Source organism: Chroicocephalus ridibundus, chromosome 2, assembly GCF_963924245.1.
Source record: "Chroicocephalus ridibundus chromosome 2, bChrRid1.1, whole genome shotgun sequence".
NCBI lineage: Eukaryota > Metazoa > Chordata > Aves > Charadriiformes > Laridae > Chroicocephalus > Chroicocephalus ridibundus.
The window spans coordinates 74,632,580-74,651,647 of record NC_086285.1 but is presented as its reverse complement, the minus strand read 5'-3'; the positions used below and the strand labels follow the sequence as shown (position 1 = coordinate 74,651,647).

General features: G+C 44.0%; 2 protein-coding genes across 5 annotated transcripts in view; both read right to left on the bottom strand.

Annotated features, from left to right (window-relative positions):
• The window catches only part of MAK (male germ cell associated kinase), a 33,906-nt gene extending 30,683 nt beyond the window's left edge, over positions 1-3,223 (bottom strand). For 2 of the 4 annotated variants that reach the window (XM_063325920.1, XM_063325923.1), the window contains exon 1: positions 3,083-3,206. The gene's annotated coding sequence lies outside the window, so the exon portion shown is untranslated. Of the gene's footprint in view, positions 1-2,856; positions 2,963-3,082 lie in introns of those variants that run through there. The other 2 variants (XM_063325921.1, XM_063325922.1) reach the window with 2 other exon arrangements.
• A 6,701-nt stretch (positions 3,224-9,924) lies between these two features.
• GCM2 (glial cells missing transcription factor 2) lies at positions 9,925-15,399 on the bottom strand. The gene is made up of 5 exons (XM_063323958.1): positions 15,358-15,399; positions 13,741-13,993; positions 13,228-13,340; positions 10,984-11,109; positions 9,925-10,806 (listed from the first exon to the last, which is right to left on the bottom strand). Exons 1-5 carry the CDS (start codon positions 15,397-15,399, stop codon positions 9,925-9,927), a joined length of 1,416 nt encoding a protein of 471 aa, XP_063180028.1.
• Positions 15,400-19,068: the final 3,669 nt, after the last annotated feature.

The following is a 19,068-nucleotide window of genomic DNA, read 5'->3' as shown; positions in this document are numbered from 1 at the left end:
TTAAGACATGGTTTTCGGAGGGGGTTCACCAGTGTCTGCCAAAGATGGCCCTAGCCTAAACTCCTAGAGTTACATACATTAAAAATTTGGAGAACTTGCATGCATTTCATGTCCAACCTTTTGTTAACGAAGTGACCCAAAATGCCAAAATGAAAACCTCTGTATTTGCAATAAACAGACCCTGATCTAGACACAAACCGCAAGTTTTGACCTTGAAGTCCTCTAATTTTGATGCCTAAATCCTATCAGCTTTCCAAGTAATTTCTGGAATATAAATTAATCACATAGTTTTACTTTTTATTCCTTTTGTCCAATTATTCCTTTTGTCCAATTCTATTATTTTGGCATGTGCACTTGAAACCGCATCACATAAAGTGTTTCTTCCCTGCAGAAATGCTATGCAATGTAACACATCACAGACACAATTGTGCATTTTGTCTGTTCTGTAATATATTTTATTGCCTTATTCCTTTTCTGCTGTATACTGTAATTTTTAGGGTATGAAAACACTAATCAAGTGAAGCACAGAAATGTCAGCACATTCTTTCAATAATCAAATGGAAACGTCAAAATTACTCTACTGAAGTGCACAAGACCAGGTGTGAAGACTATGTACCTTGACAACAGTACCATCATACATACCACATACATGCACCACCACGCTGGTGCGCACTAGGCCATTCCACTAACGACTCTCCTGAAAGAGTTGTCTTGGTCACTTACAGTTAATAAGAAAGGCAAACGAGGGAACTCTTACAGTGGGACATCATCAACTGAAAACTAACCAAATGCAGTGGGGAAAAAAAGGACTGCAGGTATCATGCTCGACTCTAGGCTCTTCTCCAACTTCTTAGAGAATTCATCCTTCACACAGAAGTATCTAAAAAAATGACAGAGTTCTGTGGACAACTAAACAGTCATTTTACGGCAATGCTATGGCACACAGTAGTCCATAAGAAGTGGTGGAGAATGGCAGAGGTTTGCTGACCAAAAAGTACAGTGCTGGATCCTGCAAGACTCTAACCATACTTTGCACTACAGGTACTCAGCTCAGATGTGCAATTTTTTCTCTGTGGTCTCTATTTTTTTCAAGTTTGGAGTTCAGTTTTCTCTTTTGTACCAACCTGGGGAAGAGCAAGGGCTCAATTTATGGTTAACACAAGCCTCTGAAGTAACTTTTCCCATCATGAAGCTTATATTATAGTATTTCCTCAGTTACATGAAGCTCAAAAATGTAAAATTGTCATAATAGTCAGCTACCGAACTGAAAAGAGAAATCCTACTGTAAACAACAGCTTGTTTTATACTCTTAATGACATACTGCCCATAATCTCTTCACACAGGATTAAGGAAAGATTAAAGCAGGGGACAAATAGAGGACAAAATACAATAAGTTGAAAGAATCTAGTAATCTGCGTAAATTTAGAGAATCTGAACAAGTACTAAATAATTTAAGCAAATTTCCACTTTTACTGTATTACTGGTGTTTTATTTTAAGCACTAGCAACAACTTTAAATTATTTTAATATCTGAATTACATTTCAAAATTCGACGAACAACAGCAAATCATCAGCATTTCTGTTGTATACGTATTATGCATTACCAGAAGTTTTATGTTTGCATGCTATCGCCTACACTCAAATTAAAATACAAACTAGAATATATGACCCAATAAAGACCTCCCACACAGATAAGCAAAACACATACAACCCAATTTCACCAACCTGTTTACAGCAACCGTTGAAATCACCAAAACCATTCAAAGAAAGTGGTACTACTCTCAATGATCAAAACTGGCAGTATTACACAGTACAGAAGGTATGCTGATACAAATTTTAAAAGTCAAAAAACCCAACCAAACAACCACAAACCAATGAACAAATTGTTGCTACAAGAACGTTCTTTGTAGTGACTGTGTATTAGTGAAGCTGGCAGTAATCAGGTCGCATGGCAAGTGGATTCAGTTCTTAAGATTAACTACAAATCCATTACTCTAATCAAAGACCAGTCGTTATTTAGATGCATGACTGCTCAGCTGCAAGCAATAAGTTAATAACACTGACAATAAATACTTGTACTTTCAAATATTTACTGCTTTAAATAATTTTTTTTTTAAAGTATCTTCAAAAGTCTAAAATATTGTTTCACTTCTTTGTATTGGGCATATCAACAAGCAGCTTGCTGGAAATATTTTCCCTCATTTTGTTCCAAACTAGCTTTGCTTTCAAAACAAAATGATCCACACTAACTTTTTCAGGACGTTTCAACAGCAACCTGCCTGGATGCTGCTGCCCCATGCCAGCAAGGTTACCTCTTCCCACCCCCTGTGAAACCTCTTCCCGCAGTGCAATGACCAGCAAGTAGAGTGAGTTTCAGGACAGCAATGGTTTCAGCGAGACCTGCTGATGGACTTTCAAGTCTCCAGCTTTAGGCAGCATCCAGAAGGAAGAGCGACTACCCATCTTTCAACAACTCCGCACCACCGCAAGTTTCAATAAATGCCCGTTTCCCTGCCAATTTTAGTTTCGCCTGATGACAGTCATCTCCCACAAGTGCACAGCCGCCTTCCTTAATATATGCTCACAGTGCAAAGGGGGGCACAACTCTCCTCTCGCTTACTCAGGCCACGAAACTCAAGATCACCCGGCCTGAAGTTTCACCCTGGTTCTCATAAATAAAAATTCACCTCCTCTCATTAACCCTGAACTTGTCAGACTGTCAAGGCCCGGACCTGCCTTACTGGAGCCAAAGCAGGCAGGGTCCCTACCTACACACGCTCCGCACCCAAACAGAGCCCACCGCTGCAGAGCTGAGCTCTCACACACGCGAGGAAAGGCCACTCGTGACCCGGCCCACCTCAAATCAGCCTGCGGCCTGGCAGAGGCCGTCCCGCTGAGGGACGGACGACGCACCCCAGGGCTGCTCCCGCCTAAACCGGCAGCTCCTTCATCCTGGTGGGACCTCAGGGACGCCCCAAATGGCCCGGCCCCGGATAGGCGGGAAAGGCTCAGGGACGCCCACCGCCGCCCCCGCCGAGAGACCCAACCCCTTCCCCGTCAACCGAGCGCGGCCGGCCACCCACTCACTGCAGCGCTGCAGGCGGTGCCGGCCGGCCGGCCGCCATCAAGATCCCGTCCCACCCGACGGCCGCCGATCGCCGCTGGGCCGCTCTGCCTCGTCGCCGGGGCGACGGAGCGGGGCGGCGGGAGGGGCCTGCCGCCGGCCCCGCCCCTGCTCGAGGCGCGGGCGGTGCGCAAAGCGTAGGAGGGGGACAAGATGGCGGGTGGCGGGTGAGGGGCGGTCACGGGAGAGGGGACGAGGCACAAACGCAGTCAGGCAGCCAGCAGCGGCCGGCGGGATCCCTGCCTGGCGACGAGAGCCGTGTCACCTGCTTCCGGAAGGTGGCACCACAATACGCGAGATCACCTTGAGAGTGTCTTTGCAGTTATTGCTGTTCATGATAATGAAAGGCGCCAGCGAAGCCGCTGCGGCCTCAGGATGTGCACAGAAACTCGTGTCTGTCATACTCGTAGCTGCGATGAAGCCTGCCGGCGTTTTTATTATTTACAGCAAGCAATTTGTTAAATGCACACTGCTGATACTGATGCAGGGGGGAAGCTTCGAATGCTCTAGGCATTCTAAAATATATATGCATATTTCTATTATAAAAATAAACGTGAAGTTTCTTCTCAGTCCTTCGTAACCCACATTTTCCCAGGGTGAACAGAAGGCACGGTTAATAAAGATTGCGTGTTTAGCGTCAGAGTCGGAGAATAATTTTGGCAGTCAAGTCTCATTTTAAGCTTTCAATTCTCAACGTTAGTTTGAACTTCCTATTTTTTTTAAATGTTTTTGAGAGCGGGGGGCAAGGAAAGGAGGAGATCTTTTCAAGATGGTAACTACTAGTGGTACTGTGGAGGGAAAGGCAGAAAATTTTTTTAGAAATTCAGATTCATATCTGCTTCAGCAAGCAGGCTTGCTGAGTGAAAACGGGAAGCTGTCTTAATTATATATTTCTTTTTTATTACCTTTCTCCCTCCCTCCCCCCCCCCCCCCGGTGTTCCTCATTAACTGGTGTGGTAACTTTGTGGTGGTTTAAACGGCATTGACAGATTAATTGCTTCTACCTCAAGTCAACTGTGTGGAACGTGGGGCTATGGGAATCGGTTTTCTGGAATCCGAAGGATTTGATTGCTTACACATAGTTTGCTGAAATGAAAGTTAAGGAAAACAACGTTGTATTTTTCTGAAACAGAATATGCCCACTTCCTGTATTGAAATGAAAACATCAGCCGTGCCTCCCCGGGTAAGATGAAGTTCAAAGGTGAGACTTGGACCTGGGGAGGGAGAAGGTGCCATCGCCCACATGGGTGAATTCAGGCAGAGGTTTGACAGGAGTCGATTATACGTGGCAAAACCTTTAACCATGTGTTCACCTGTAAGGATGTGTTTGAACGCTGTTCAACGCATGGACGTACATGATACTGGGCGTACATGACGTGTGGAAGTAGCTCTCCACCGTCAGTGGAAACGGTGCAGGTTGCCCTGCAGTGTCCCCTCCCTGTGCTTCTGTCCTTTCCTCTCCCTCTCCTCAGTTTAGCCTCATCGCACATCAGCCCTTCCTTCCCTGTGGTGGGCTCCCTCCTCCTCCTCTGGTGCTGCCACACAATTTCTGTGGATATCCCTCTGGCTGCCTTCCTCTGCAGGGTGCTGGGGCTAATGTGAATCTTCCTGGGACCTTGCTGGGCTTGTGTGCCTGAGTGTTAGGTGGCCTGTCAGACTGGTTTGTGAAGCCATAATCCCTTCTCCAAGGAGATTAGACCGTGGAAAGGAAGGAAGTTGCAGTTGCTTTAATGCTCTTATCCAGGAAGTCCCTAGAACAATGTTCTTCGTTGCTTCTGGGGCATTTCTGGTCTAATTACAGTAACTTATAAGAGATCTGTCACTGACAAGGGATCTGATATTTAAATAATCTCAATATCAGTTTTGCAGAGGTGCAGCACTTAAGTCTGAATTCTGTTACCAGGACTTTGTGCCTGTCAGTTGTTGGTACCTTCCATAAAGCTCCCCAGCATCTCGCGTGGGTGAAGGCAGAAAGGCTGTAGACAGAACTTGCCAGCGTTTAAGCCAACCTGCAACACGGTGTGGAGCCGGAGGACAAGCGCTGCAAGCCAGTCACTTCACACCCCCATGTTGTCACAAAGATTGGGGAGAGAGGAGCTGCCCTGTGCTCTGCCTGTGAACCGGGAAACCGAAGGAAAGGCAACAGGCTGGAACAGAGGCCCGGGAGCTGCCGGGATGTTTGTGAGCCTTGTGAGAGGACCTCCAAGGGGACATCCTCCTGCACCTGCTTCCCTGCTCATTTTACACAACAAAACGAGCAGACCCGCTGCTAATTTTCTGTTGAAAGAACCCTCTTTGGTTGTGGTCCTTAAAGGTGTCAATACTTTGCTCAAACTCCAGCCTAAGTACCCGAAACCAGCTTCTCCCCAACGCCATCACAAGTGCCAGCATGCGTGTCGAAGATAATAGGGGGTTGTGTAAACTTCATTTGGTTTCTGCTTGTTTGAATGAGTTTGAGCCAGGCTTCTGTGTGATTACTTGTTCACACCTGTATCATCCCCCTGATGTTCGTGTTACGTCGGACTCTTGTGAGCCCACGGAGGTGTCCTGTTGAAATGCACTCTCCGTTTTGCACAGTCCCAACTGTAGCCCTACATAAACGGTAACAGGTTCACCTTCCCTTTGCTCGTGACAGACAGGTGTTTACTTTACGCAGCTAGAACACCTAAGGCTGTTATCCAGACATGGGACACCACCATACACCAGTCTCATTACTTCTCAGGCAGAGGGGTTTTAACCTACCTGTACTAACTTTTCACTCTGCGTGTTGGGAGGAACTGCTCCAATGTTAAATGTCCCAGTTCTCCCTTTTTTATCTGCATGTGACTGCTACTGAGAAGGGTGGGAATGCCATGAACTTTCCTAAACGCATCTCTAGAACTGCGTTGTGCATCCTGCTAAACAGTGTCTCTCAAGAAACATGATCTACGTTTGTGAGTGGGAGTCACTTGGTTGTATTAGATAGCTTCCCCCAAAAAGACAGAAGGAAAAACCCTAGAAATCCAGAAGAAATCCCAGAAAACCCCCAGGAAAAAAAAACACCACACCAAACCCAAACCAGTGTCAGAAATCATATTCTGCTCTGTTGTCAGTGTCTATAGAGTAGCTCTGGTTTCTACCCGCAGAGCTCAGAGAAAAGCTTGCCTCTGTCTTTAAAGATGATATTCTGACCCCCAACATGAGATCACCTGCTTCAAGCTCAGTAAGCCCCAAACAGCCAAGTTTCTGCACGCTTTGTTTCTAGTATTTAGTGTATTTGAAGAGCCCAGAGATAACCTGCTTTCGGAAGAGGAGTGAGGGCAAAGCCAATTGTTCAGACTCTCAGCGGAGGTCTTTGGCAGGACTGACTGGGTGGACACACATGGCCTTGGAGTGGGACAGTGTGCCCGGCTCTGTCCTGCCCGCAGAAGGAGATGCGACCACGGAATGATGCCCACGTGAAGTTGCGCCTGTCAGATGTGTGACATACGGCTGCATTCGGTGGGTACGCGGTTGAAAAACGTTGTCAAGCAGCCTCTTGTCTCTGGGAGGCATCCATTCAACACTTGGGCTTTTAAACTTTACCATTAAAAGGCTGCTTTTTGGGTACAAAGGGCAGCCTCAGCATGGGGGCAGATGGCACTTTACCTCAGTAGGGCCCTTGTAGTCCATATGAAGCCGGAGGCACAGGTGGCTGAGGTCTGAAAGCACCTTTTCCCCCCCCTGCCTCGGTGGCTTTGCCATAACAACTGGAATTTGTTAGATGAAGACGTCTGCCGCAGTACAGGATGCGGGCTGGCGAGGGGCTCCTCTCATGTGCTCGAGGCAGGACCAGAAACCGCGCTTGAAGGGGATGATTAATGGAGGAGAAGCTGCTTACTCAGGGACTGAAGGGATCGCATCTTTCTTCAGGATTGCTGCTTGGCTTGAGAAACACGCTTTTAAAGTAAATTCTGTAGCTATATAAACCAAAAAGGAGGCATTCAATTTCAGCTTTTTTTTTTGTTTTGTTACAGAAGCTCGCATTGCCTTTATATTTATATATTTTGGAGAGAAAACTATGTACAGCACTAGACTTTATCCATCTGATCCTTTATCTGAAAGAGGTAACGTATGTCTATCTTGTCCCAGACACTTGTGCATGAAAGGGAGCAAAGTGAAGAAGGATTGCAATAACCTTTAGAGTAGTTTTATTTGTTCTAGTGCTACAGATGATGCAGTGAGGTAATTGCTACCGTAGCTTTTTACTGTGCTTAAACAGCTGTCATGTTTATTAGAAATAAGTCCACATCTTAGCATCTTAAGCAAGTAGCATCTTAACACAACTGGCTGCATTTTCTTAACGCATGTACAAAGTTCTGCTTAAAAGGCTGCGTTTAAGAGCATAGCATAATGGTTTAAGCATACAGCTACAATGACAAGTTTTATACCAGTAACATTAACAGCACAAAACCCACACAGCTTAATATTTTAATACACTTGAAGCTTGTGTTGTGGTTGTCTAACTCTTCTAAAATCAATGTAAAATGGAGCAGTTTACAGCTTTAAAATTTTCTTCGGCTTTCGCATCTGCTGTGAATCTTTCCAGATTTTTTAGTCATTTTGTTTTGCCTTATTCCCCTCCAGTGTGCTTCTTTTAAACTTAGAAGGCTGTAAATCTCAATTTTTATTCTACACACCAAATGCTGTAATATGATTTGGAGTACAGATGAAAAATTTCAGTTTTGTAAACTGGCATAGCGTTATTTATTCCTGAACTCTAAAACATTACATCAGTCTTTCTCGGTGGTAACTTGGTGGGGTGTTTTTTTGTGCCCTCCCCCCCCCTTTTTTTTTTTTTTTTTTTTAAGATCAGTGTATGGGGTAATTATCAAGCTGATGTTGCTCACCTGAATCTGTTCTCATCAGGAATTTAAAACACCTGGTGGAAGAATTGCTATGAGAGTTTAACATGAGCCAAGTGAGGTATACAGCAAATACCCTAAAAGACAAGGTAGGCTTGCTGGAGATGAATTCATTTAGTGTTTTTGTAAATTCCAGCTTTGCATGGCTTGAATTTTTAAAATGCTGGACAATCCACTACTGAAACAGGATGCTATTAGCTAAATTCTGTTGGGGCTCAGTTTCACTTATCAGACTGTGCACATTGTTTTCATAAAAATACAAAAAGAAAGAAATAATGATTTTTAAAACTTGGGTATTTGTACACCATGCTTTGCAAGTAAGATTTGTTTTGCAGTTTGATGATAGCATCACAAGGTTCTGTATGTTGAAGCCAATTAGCCAGCTGCTCACATTAGTTTATGTGGTGCTTTGTTTTTAACTGTGATTTCATGTTTATTGAAAGGATACAGTAGCATGCTGTTACTCAAAACATAGCAAAAATATACATAAAACTGACTTTTCAAAAATATTTTAGTGTCCAAAAAGTTAAAGATACTTAGTAACTTAATAATTATGATGATAATAAATTCTGTCACTCTGACCAATCCGCTGTGTCTACATAGCTCCCTTGCTTGGCACGCACAGTTTGGGTATGGGTTCCATTCCCCCTTGCTAGACAGCTTTCAAAGTACCTCAGTTTTAAACCAGCAGTACTCATCCATTTCTTCTTCTTTCTGGCCTACTGGAGAATTAGCTAAGAACTTGGGGATGCCAGTCCTTACGTTTTCGTTGTTTAGCTCAGAGTGCCTAGAAATTTTGTTTTCTGAACTCTCAGTTTGTTGGTTGCTTCATTTCCAGAACAGTGCTGTCATGGGGAGTTATGATTGCAGAGAGAAAAATGACTAGGAGGAATCCTTTGGAGGACGGAGAAGGATCCAGTGGAGATGCAGTGCAGAAAGGTGTGCCAGGAAGGTGTGTTCAACACTGATCTATACTGCTAAGCAGCTAGCATCTTGCATTTTTAGACAGGATGGAGTTCTATTCATGGATAAAGTGAATTTCTGCAGCAACACCTGCGTAGCATTGGTCTGACCAGCTTGCCAGACCCTTTTAGACAAAAAGCGGTTTCACTGCGAATGCTTTTGAGGACCATATGCGTAACCCTGACACGCACACAACGCCGGGCATGCTTGGTGGGATCACCTGAGCCTTCTTGCCTCCAAAGCCAGATGTTGTTTCTCAGTGGTGGTGGGGCTATGCCTGGGCTTTCCTTTTTGCATAGAAAGGCTGGATAGTCAGAGCCCTTGATGCACGGGATCAAAAGGCAACATGAAGTTGGCACGTAGGTTTTTCATTTCTCATTTCAGAGAAACCTAGCTGTTTTTTCCATTCATCAAATGGATCACAGCAGGTGAATGGACCATTCAGATCAATTATTCATCAAATTGTCTTGCTTTCATTTCTTTTATTTCTTACATTTTCTGTCATTTCTTTCAGTTGACTATAGTCTATAGCCACCTTCCTTCGTCTTTTTTTCCCATTACCTGGTAAGTGTTTTCTTTTTTAGCGATGGAGTGTTATCTCTCAAAGCTGGAGGAGTCTGGCAGGAGTTGTGGCTACAAGCGGATTGCATCCCCCGTCAGAGGTGGCTGTTGACTCCCAGCGGTGCTGTGCCTACCCACTGCCTTCCCCCAGGCATGTCTGGGGCTCAGCTCCTTGTGCCATTTTAGAGAATAGGTGGGGCTGGTTTGAAATTTTGTGCGAAATGCGCTTTGCTCAGCACAGCTCCAGAAAGGCACTTTTGGGGGATAAGCTGTTGTGATGTACTGCCTCCTCACCTCTCCTCAAATCCCAAACCACTGGGCTTAGCATGCACATGGTCAGCACGAGAATATATTTTGCCATGTGCACGTATTTGCCATTTAAGGCAACATTTAGTCAATATTCAGCACTGTCAAACTGTAAGGTCTCGCCTTCGTGCTCAGCATAGCTGTTCCCCAGCGTTGGTCCATATCGATAGGTCTCCATACTCTCAGCTGGTTCAGACTTTGTGGGGACTGGGTCATGCTGGTAGAGCAACGCCGACTTTATCATTCCAAAATCCTCCTGAATCTTCATCCCTGAATAGATAGCGCCTGAGACGTTTTCTGCCACGTGAGTATAGCTCTGAAGATTTTTCATGTCGCAGAGGTTGTCGCTGTATTTCAGCGTGGACGGCTTGTAGGCCTGGTAGGACACCTTGGTGGTGGTTGTGATGACGGTTTGCAGTGGCGGGGCTATGGGAGAAGGGCTGGGACCATACCTGCAGGGGTAGTCCCCACCACAGTAAGGGTGGTTAACACTTGTTTGCATCTGTCCATAGTCACTCCGTTCTCCACTGCTAGTTTTGCCCCAAGCTGGTTTCAGTCCGTAATGTCTGCCAGGGTTATCAAAGCTCTTATCATGGGCGGTCACAGTATTGTAGTGAGATCCATTCAAACCAAGGGGATCAGCATCGATGGCAGGACTTGTCAAATCTTTGTAAAATGTTGGGTAAGGGCTGGAGCTTATAAAGGTAGGAACTCCAAACTCATAGCTGCACGGCCTGGGCACATAGATCCTTGGATTGGGGCACTTTGGGTATGGCAGTAGCTGGTCCTCTTGGAAGCTGGCTGGGTCGTAAGAGGCTTTGTAGAGGTCAGTGTTTTGCAGTGAAGGGTAAGACTGGGCTGGAATCGGAAAACCGGTGTCTGTGATGATACCGACCCTTTCTGGGCCATCCATGCAGGGCAGATTCTGTAAGTTATTGGCGTAATTGCCGGTGTCGTGATACCTTCCTGCCTGACAAAGGCAAGAAAATCTTTGAGATTCAGGAATCAATACTGCCTGCACATCCGTATGTGTCTCAACACTTGTGCTACTGCTCATTTCAGCCCCAAATGAATGGATTGATTTTGCCCTGGGATCCCCAGCACATGATTCTGACATCTTTTTAATTGACTAATGACTTTGACTTACCTCCGAGTTGAGAGGTCTCTTTTTCTGGGAATGATGAGAAGAGGACATTTGTTTCTTAATTGTACTTCGTCTTGCCTCTGCCTCCAATTTGCTCTCTGGCCTGGGGTGGTCATGGACTCCTTTAGCCTAAATTAGGATTAGCAGAGAATTAGATGTGAACGGGCAGGGGGTAAGAGAAGAGAAGTAAGTTAGAATGAGAGGTAGCCACGGCACCATCTGTGGTTTGGCACAAGAGAACAAAGAGGAGAAACTAACCAACAAGGAGGGATTAAATGTAAAAATAAATAAAATAAATCATGATTTGCAGGTAGATAGATGGAAAAAGTACGGGAGAAGTCAGAGAGGACTGCAGGGCTGATGAAGGATCAAAGGTGTTACCTGTCTTTGTGACATTCAGGAGTAGCTGATTAGAACCAATGGAAAAAAAAAGATTATAAATTTAGTTTGATTGGTTTTCTGCAGTCCAGGGTCTCAGTTCTGCTTTAGAACAGCCACTGTTAAAACAGTATAAATAGGCCTTAAAGAGGTTTCATGCCACCAGATGACAAATGTTCCCTACTCTAAAAATAGTAAACATCTTCTGAAAAGGACTAAAAAGTATACCCTGGAAAGCCATCCAATGATGCTCTGCTATTGAAACATCTATGGATATGCAGATCTATGTACCCAAAGCTATATTAATATATGGTGAAACGATATATTCTACATGTCCTTACTCATTACATTTGCATAAATGGATCTGCATATAGGCTCTGATACAAATTAGGAAACTTAAAATAGCTTTTAAAATGTTCTCCTTTCTCAAATAGAAATTAACTTCTAAGTGAGGATTTTTCGACAATTTTGATGGTAAAAATCTTCAGTTTTTGCATGTCTGTGACAGAATATCTGAATAGTAATAATTATAATAATTCAGTTGAGAATTTGAGCATGTGGCCAGTTTGCTTCCATTTACCGACTGGAGAACAGAATTCACTGCAGTGTGGGTCAGGGGAAAAAAAAAAAAAATCATCCATCAGAGAATGTAATCTCATAGAACAGAAGCTTTTCATGAAATTTTTGTCCTAATGTTGCTAAAAAAGAACAAATCAACCTGAAATTTCAAATTTTAGCTTTCTAAATTTCATTTTTTTTTCTGGCAATTTTTAAAATTCTCTTAAAATCCAAAGGTTATTTTCACATGAAGTAAAATTTTCCCATTTCAACTTGTGCAATTTCAATAAGGCTCTTCTTTTCCCATTTATTTAGTTTAGTAGGAAATAAGTATTAGGTCCTTGGTGAGATTAAGTTGTCAGATGCGCCAGGGTGCAGGACAACCTTTTTGTTCATATTTGTGTACTGCAAACAGGAGAATTTTAGACATCTGTAATGATGTTATAGTTAAAATTGAATATTGTTAACACTCAAGTGCTGCTTTCAAGCAGACAGCCAAGTGTTATTGTTTTATTTGTTCTTGTCAGGTTTGTACTACAGAGGAATTCAGTCATGGACCAGGAGTCCACCAGGCTCACCATGGTCAGTGTTACACTAAAAAAGAGAAAAAAGGGGGGTGGGGAAAAATCTCTTTCTCTGGATATAATTTATATATGCATTTATGTATGCATGCTTTTTATGGAAAAAAAAAAAAACAAATTACCTGACTGTCTCTCGGCTTACAAATCACTTGAAGACAACCTGTTTGTGCTTAGCCTGTTCTCATCCAATGTTATCATTCCAAATGCAAGTCATAGGAACCATGGGATCTTCTGTTAGTGATGAATTTGTTCCTCTGTTACAATAGCTATGAAATTTTGAAAGTTTGCTTTGATTAATTTTCAAAGAAGGTGAAAAGTCTTAAATTTGTGTAGCATCTTTTCTATAACTGCACCAAGCTATCTGGTATTAATCATCGGTAACCTTATGTTGTTGAAGCTGATTAAAAAATAGTATAAATATGAGCAAAGGTACATAGTGATTCTACCAGTCAAAAAAAGGGAATTAAACATTAGTGAAGAATGTCAAGCACTGGAGAAATAACTTCTGCTTTTTTGAATATCCTAGGAAAAAAAATGTTATTTTTGTATTATTGAAGATATAACCTAAACCACACCGTTCATGGATTCCTTCAAAACAGTCTGATCTGGGGAATCCTAAAATGTTTTGTTGTGATTGGATTTAATGCCTTAATTATTGGTAATTCCAGGGATGTGAGTAATTTGTAAAACTGGAAAAATGCGTGTGCACGTATGTATGCATGCATTTTACCTGGAAAAATATTGCTTTGCCATCAAGCCTCCAGAAGTTCGTGACTGGGTAGCCACTGTGTCCTCGGCAAGGGATCAGCTCAAGGGCCGAGTTACAGTTTGGGCAGGCTTTCTCTGCAAATAGAGATAAAGAAACTACTGAAGACACCAGTTAAAGGCAAGGATGTTGTCTGAGAGTAAACAGAGCTCAAAACCAATATGATCAGTCTTCAGGGAAATTCAGATCAAAATGCAGTGTTCAAGGAAATGCAACATAGACCGCCAAGCATAACTGAATGGTATGGACTAGAGCTGCGTACTTGATATAAATGCTAATGAGTTAAAGGATTTTAGATCCATTTGCCCCCTGCAGTATTTACAGACAGACACTGGTGAAATTTGGAAATAAATGTATTCATCACAGTCTTTGCAATTATCGCCATAGTCTGCATGCAAGTGAGGGCGATCCCAGTTTAGAAACCAAGAAATCTTTAGAAAGAAAAAAATGGGATCCCTCGGGCATCCCGACTCTCACTTTGCTGCTTCTGCCGAGCCTTGTCGCATATGGCGGGGCGAAGCTGCAGCCGGGCTCCACCGGGCAGAGCGCAGCTCCTGGCACACACCACCACCCCCAGGCAGGACTTCTTGAGGATCTGGCAGTTGTGGTTGTTGGTGTTGCGCATGGCCCAGCCGCTGAGGTGTCTCTGCGCGTTCTTCTCCTCGCTGGAGTAGATGAACCGCACGTAGCCGTCGGGCCATTCCTGGAAGGCATCGAAGTGCTTGGGCTCCTGTGGCAGGGCAAGCAAGGCAGCAAGGGAGAGGGCAAGACAATATTAGCAGGATATTGCAACCTGATGGTTTTGCCCTGTAACAACATACATAATGGGGAAAAAAGGGCTTTTTCTGTGACCACTCAAGCAGCAGGAAAAGAATAGCTCATTCAGAAATGCTTTATAAAAGGGGAGAGGCAGTCTGAGTTTCCACATCTCAAAAGAAAGTCAGGATCCTTTCCTCTTTTGCATTATGACCGCTGCGTGTTATCACAGATGCCTCTTTGCAGTAAGGTTACCCAGCTGTAAGAGATCAGCCTTATTACCAGAACTGATCTACCACCGACGCGCCCAGGTAGGACAGAAGCTGCCCTGCTCCTACTTGCTATTAATTTCTCCTCACTGTGGAATTGTGCACCTGCAAACTAGAAATTAGAAGTTTTAGCTAAGGAATGGTTTCTTCAAGTGCATCTACTGTAAGTTGAATAAGGCTTTGGACAAAAAATAAAAGTTAAAAAAATTGTCATTGTAAATGTACTTCCAATATAAGTATAGTAGTTTGGAGAAAGAAAATTTGACCAAAAAAAAAAGTTAAAAAGATTGGCATCTTGAATATACTTTTACTATATACATTGTAGTTTGGAGAAAGAAAATATCAATTTCGGATGTCACTGGCTTTCCGGAGTTCCTTAACAAAATGTAATTATCAGAGCAATGAAAGAATGACCAAGATTTTAAACTCCAAATATTTACAGTATAAATAAGACTTCCTGCAACACTTATTTGACATACATATGTACCACATATGAGGAATCCCAGTGAATGGAGGTAAACTACCAGCATTTACAGGCTTCAACCATTCTGTAATTGCATGGGCTCTGTAAAATTAAACAAACTCTAAGATGAAAAAAGTTGTGAATTAACAATGTATTTGGAGCTCACAACTAGAAAAAAGCAAAGTGCTCATTGACAATAAAACGTCACATCAACAAACCAATGAAATATTTAGAGAGCTTGAATTATAATAGCAGAAAATAGTCAATCCAGGGTTCTTTTTTACTTTTCTTTAAATGGGGAATGAGGGAGAAGGGAAACACGCTAAACAGCGGAGCTGAAGGTTGTTTTAGGAGTTCACAGACAGCCGGCCAAAGCTGCGTATCAAATCCGTATTTTATTACAAGTCATTTTGTACGGACTACTGCAGCCCATCAAAACCCATATAATTATACGTGGAAAGGGGAGAATTGAACCAGCCGTAAAACGAAGCTTTGCTCGGGGGGAAGGTTTTTCTTGTCTGGCACCCCTGCCGCCTCGACCCGCGTTATAGACGGCCGGGGATTTTTCTACCGCGTTCCCCCCCAACCCCGGCCCCGGCCCGGTACCTGCGGCAGCTTGGGGTCGTTGATGTCCCAGGTGAGCTTCATGCCGGGGGGCAGCAGCGGGCGGCGGCTCCCGCTTTTTTATGCGATCGGGGCGTCCCCGGGATGTGGGGGGACTCCCAGCCAGCCCCGCCCCCCCCCCCCCCCCCCGGGCAGGCAGGGTCTGCTCCCCCCTCCGCCCCCCAAGCGGGCTCTGCTGCGGCTACCTGGAGATGGGGGGTGTGTGTGTCAGCTGAGGGGGGTCTTGCTTGAATCCACACCCCCAGCATCAGCGGGGGAGGGCGCGACCTCTGCAAATGTGAGTAGGGTCTGTAAGTCGGGGGGTGCCCCTGATGTTTGATTTCGTAGCTGTCTGCGGCTTAAAAAAAAAGCCTCTGGAGGGGGTCAAATAGGAATAACCGGCTCTTCCTCCAATGCGGGCGTATACCTGCGCTTCGGATTTGGATGTAAACGAATTAAGGGTTTTTACGCGTGTTCTCCCTTCCCGCTGTGCTCCGTGACACAAGGCTTAAAACAGAAACCCAGAGTCGGTGCGGTCCTATCCATCAGCACGTTTTAACTTATTAAAAAGTTACAGGTAACGTTTTTTTGTTACCTTTTTCTTTTAGGAAGAAGTAGCTGATGGGGCTTTTGGGGGCGGGGTGGGGGAATTTCTTTTTAGCTCTCAGAAACAGAAAGAAAAAAAAAGTATGGGTAATATAGAGACGGAATCGTTGAATGGCTAGTGCTGCTATAATCCTTTGAAGGATCCCACCTGTTACAAGGGATTTTCTCATTTGCTTCCGTCCCCTCTAAACATTTACTGAACTTTACCTTTAGTTGTGCAAAATAAAATAAAACCTAGCCTGTAACAGAAAATACTAGCTGTGACCCACCCCCACCAGAGAGGAGCCCCCCCCGGCTGCTCTTTTGTACCCCTCTGCTCGGACGGGGGTCCCAAACGCCGCCACCGGGGTGCGGGGGTGGCCCTTCCCCGCCGCACAGGTGCGGCTTTTTAGTGCGGGTGCGAAAACTGGCCTCCTCCCCCCCCCCGCTTTTTTTTCTCCCCCACTCAGAGCTGAGGGCGAGTTAAGTTTGCCGAGGGAAGGTGGGCGCTGGGAGCTGTGGGAAGTGCTGGCTGAGCGTCTCCCCTTCGCCTCACTCGCCGGTGTATCCAACATCACCTGGCTACTGTCGTGCGAGGGTTGTGGAGAGGGGGCGAAGTAGCCCCAGCACCCTTTTCCCACTCCCTCCCTGGTTCCCGGGTCGCCCCCCGCGCTGGAGCCGTAGCCCAGAGCTCCCCCGGCCATGGACCAGGTAAGCCCTGCTCCGTGCAGCAGGGAACTGGCAGCCGGGATGGGGGATGAAGTGGGAGTGGCGGGGAGAGGGGACAGGGATACACAGCGTGGTCCCCACGCCGGGGGACACCCGCGGGGCCCCGCTACCGCCTCTCCTGGTCACGGCTTTGGTAAACCTCTGGTCTGGAGGTTTTGTGGGGATTTTGAAACTTTACGTAGGAAATAAGGAAGGAAAAACGGCCCTCTAGGAAAGATGGGGTGAATCTTCAGGGGTTTGGGCTTTTTTTCTGTGGTTTTCTCTCTTTTTTTTCTTTTTAAAGGAAGGAAGAAGTGAGGACCGTAATAAAGGGATGAACAACAACATGGGAGCTATAGCAGAAGACTATGTAAATATCTTTAAAATGTATCTTTAGCTTTATCTTACAAATAGCTATGTATATATTTAAAGGTGTGTTCTTAAATGGATGTGGGATGAGCTAGAGTTTTTAGTATCTTAATGTAATGTGGTAGGTGCAACGGACACCTTAATCTTGTCCTCAGTAAGCGGGAAGAAATGATTGTAAGGGTTGCGGGGCGTGGTAAGAATTACAGACTGAGAAAACTAAAGGAGTTGCTTGTTTCCTTATTGAGCATCCTTTAAGATGACTCAGTTTCAAAGGTCCTGTCTCTTTTGGAGATTAAGACTGCTATTTCACCTTCAGATGCAACAGTGAAAGTAGAGAAACAAAGTAAAAACAAATAAACAAAAGGCTTACAACTTTTAAAATAGCATTACAAGTGTTTTCTTATAATTAGTGCCGCAACAATTCAAATGTCCTACTTAGTTGTTTGCTTCCCCTTGCTCCGCAGCTTGAATCGCTTCTCACTGATGCTTTTAAGGGGAAGGGATTTCAGAAAATAAGCGAACTGCTTCAGGAGAGAGAAATAGAGCCTCCCCAGAAATACAGCCAATCTCTCTTCAATCAGCTAGACAGAGCACTGAGAAAGGCGAGTACCATAAGTAATCTTAACCATTTTAATGCCTGGCTCTATGGGTATCAGACTAATGAAGCACAGCGCTTTGTGTTTCTGTAGGAGCTGGACAAGAATGAGTTCCAGAATGTTTCGCTGCTGCTGAAATGTATTCAGGTCTACTTTAAAACTGATCTTCAAGAAGGGACGAGTTTGTTTATTGAGCAAGGACTGGTAGAAAAGATGAGTATAATATTGTATACAAGTTACTGATGTGATTTAAGGTGGCTTACATCAGGAAAAGGACTCCAAGGAAGGGAGAACTAGAGGATGGCTTGTTGGCCATGCAGAAATGAAATATTTTTTTTGATATATTGCATGAACTGAGTGGAGGAAAAATGCTTACTTTCATTTCATTACTTTTAGTACAGTAGCTAACATCGTGGCATCACTTATTACCTGACTTCATGGGTTTATGGCTTTTTTTTTTTCTTTTAAACTGACAATGCAAGGAGAGGATGAGTTTTGATGAATCCCATTTCTGAAATGATACAGACTTTATAAATGCATTTTAGGGGATCCAGCAAAATACAGTTTTAGTGATAGAGTTGATGAGCAGTTTGTGCTTTTAAAATTTTAAAAGCTGACACGCTCTTTATTAAGTTCCCTTTTTAGGTATGTAGAAACCAGATGCATTTAATCTGCAATTGCATTGTATCTTCTGGCACAATACTGATTTCAGCTTGTAATACTTGTAGTAGCAGAAATGTACTTGTGCCGAAGGTGAGCAATAGCTGGATCTAGCATACCTAGGAGGGAACAGTTAACACTTGCTCTCTGTTTAGCAGCATTGTACTAAGGAGTCCTCAGTCCAAAATGTTGTAATCCTGCCTTGTGATTATGCTTCTCAGGGATACAGTTGCTCAAAATTCACGTATGGAGAGCTTATTAATAAAGTTTTACCAATCTGAGCTCTGTATCTCTAGTGAAGCATAGATTTCTAGCTAGCCATAGGTGTGTGATGCTGTGCAATATGTTTAATAACATAAGTATTAAAATAATGACTTTGAAAAAGCTTCATGAATTTTTAAAAAATTATTTCACTGTGAATTGATGTCCTCTAGAAATTTCCACAGGAGTTTGAACGCCACTAGCACTGTGCTTTGTGTCAAGGAGGTCCTGAGCACCAAGAGTGGGTGCCTTGAGATAAGAAAGACAGACAAAAGGAGGGAAGTGGGGGGGATAAGTCCTGCTGAGTGGGTGTGAGGGTGGGACCTTTCATGTCCTCCTGGCAAAATTCGAGCTCCTTAATGCTGTGTAGCTTTTGATGCAGTTACATGACTCTGAAGTTCAAGGACTAAAATAAAACCTGTCTATGTGTGTAAGGCTTCCTGCAGATATATCTAGTATAAGGATTATTAACCCTTCTTTCCGGGTTTTAACTGATTTTTTTTTTTCTTTTAACTTTTACCTGGTATCTTGGTTT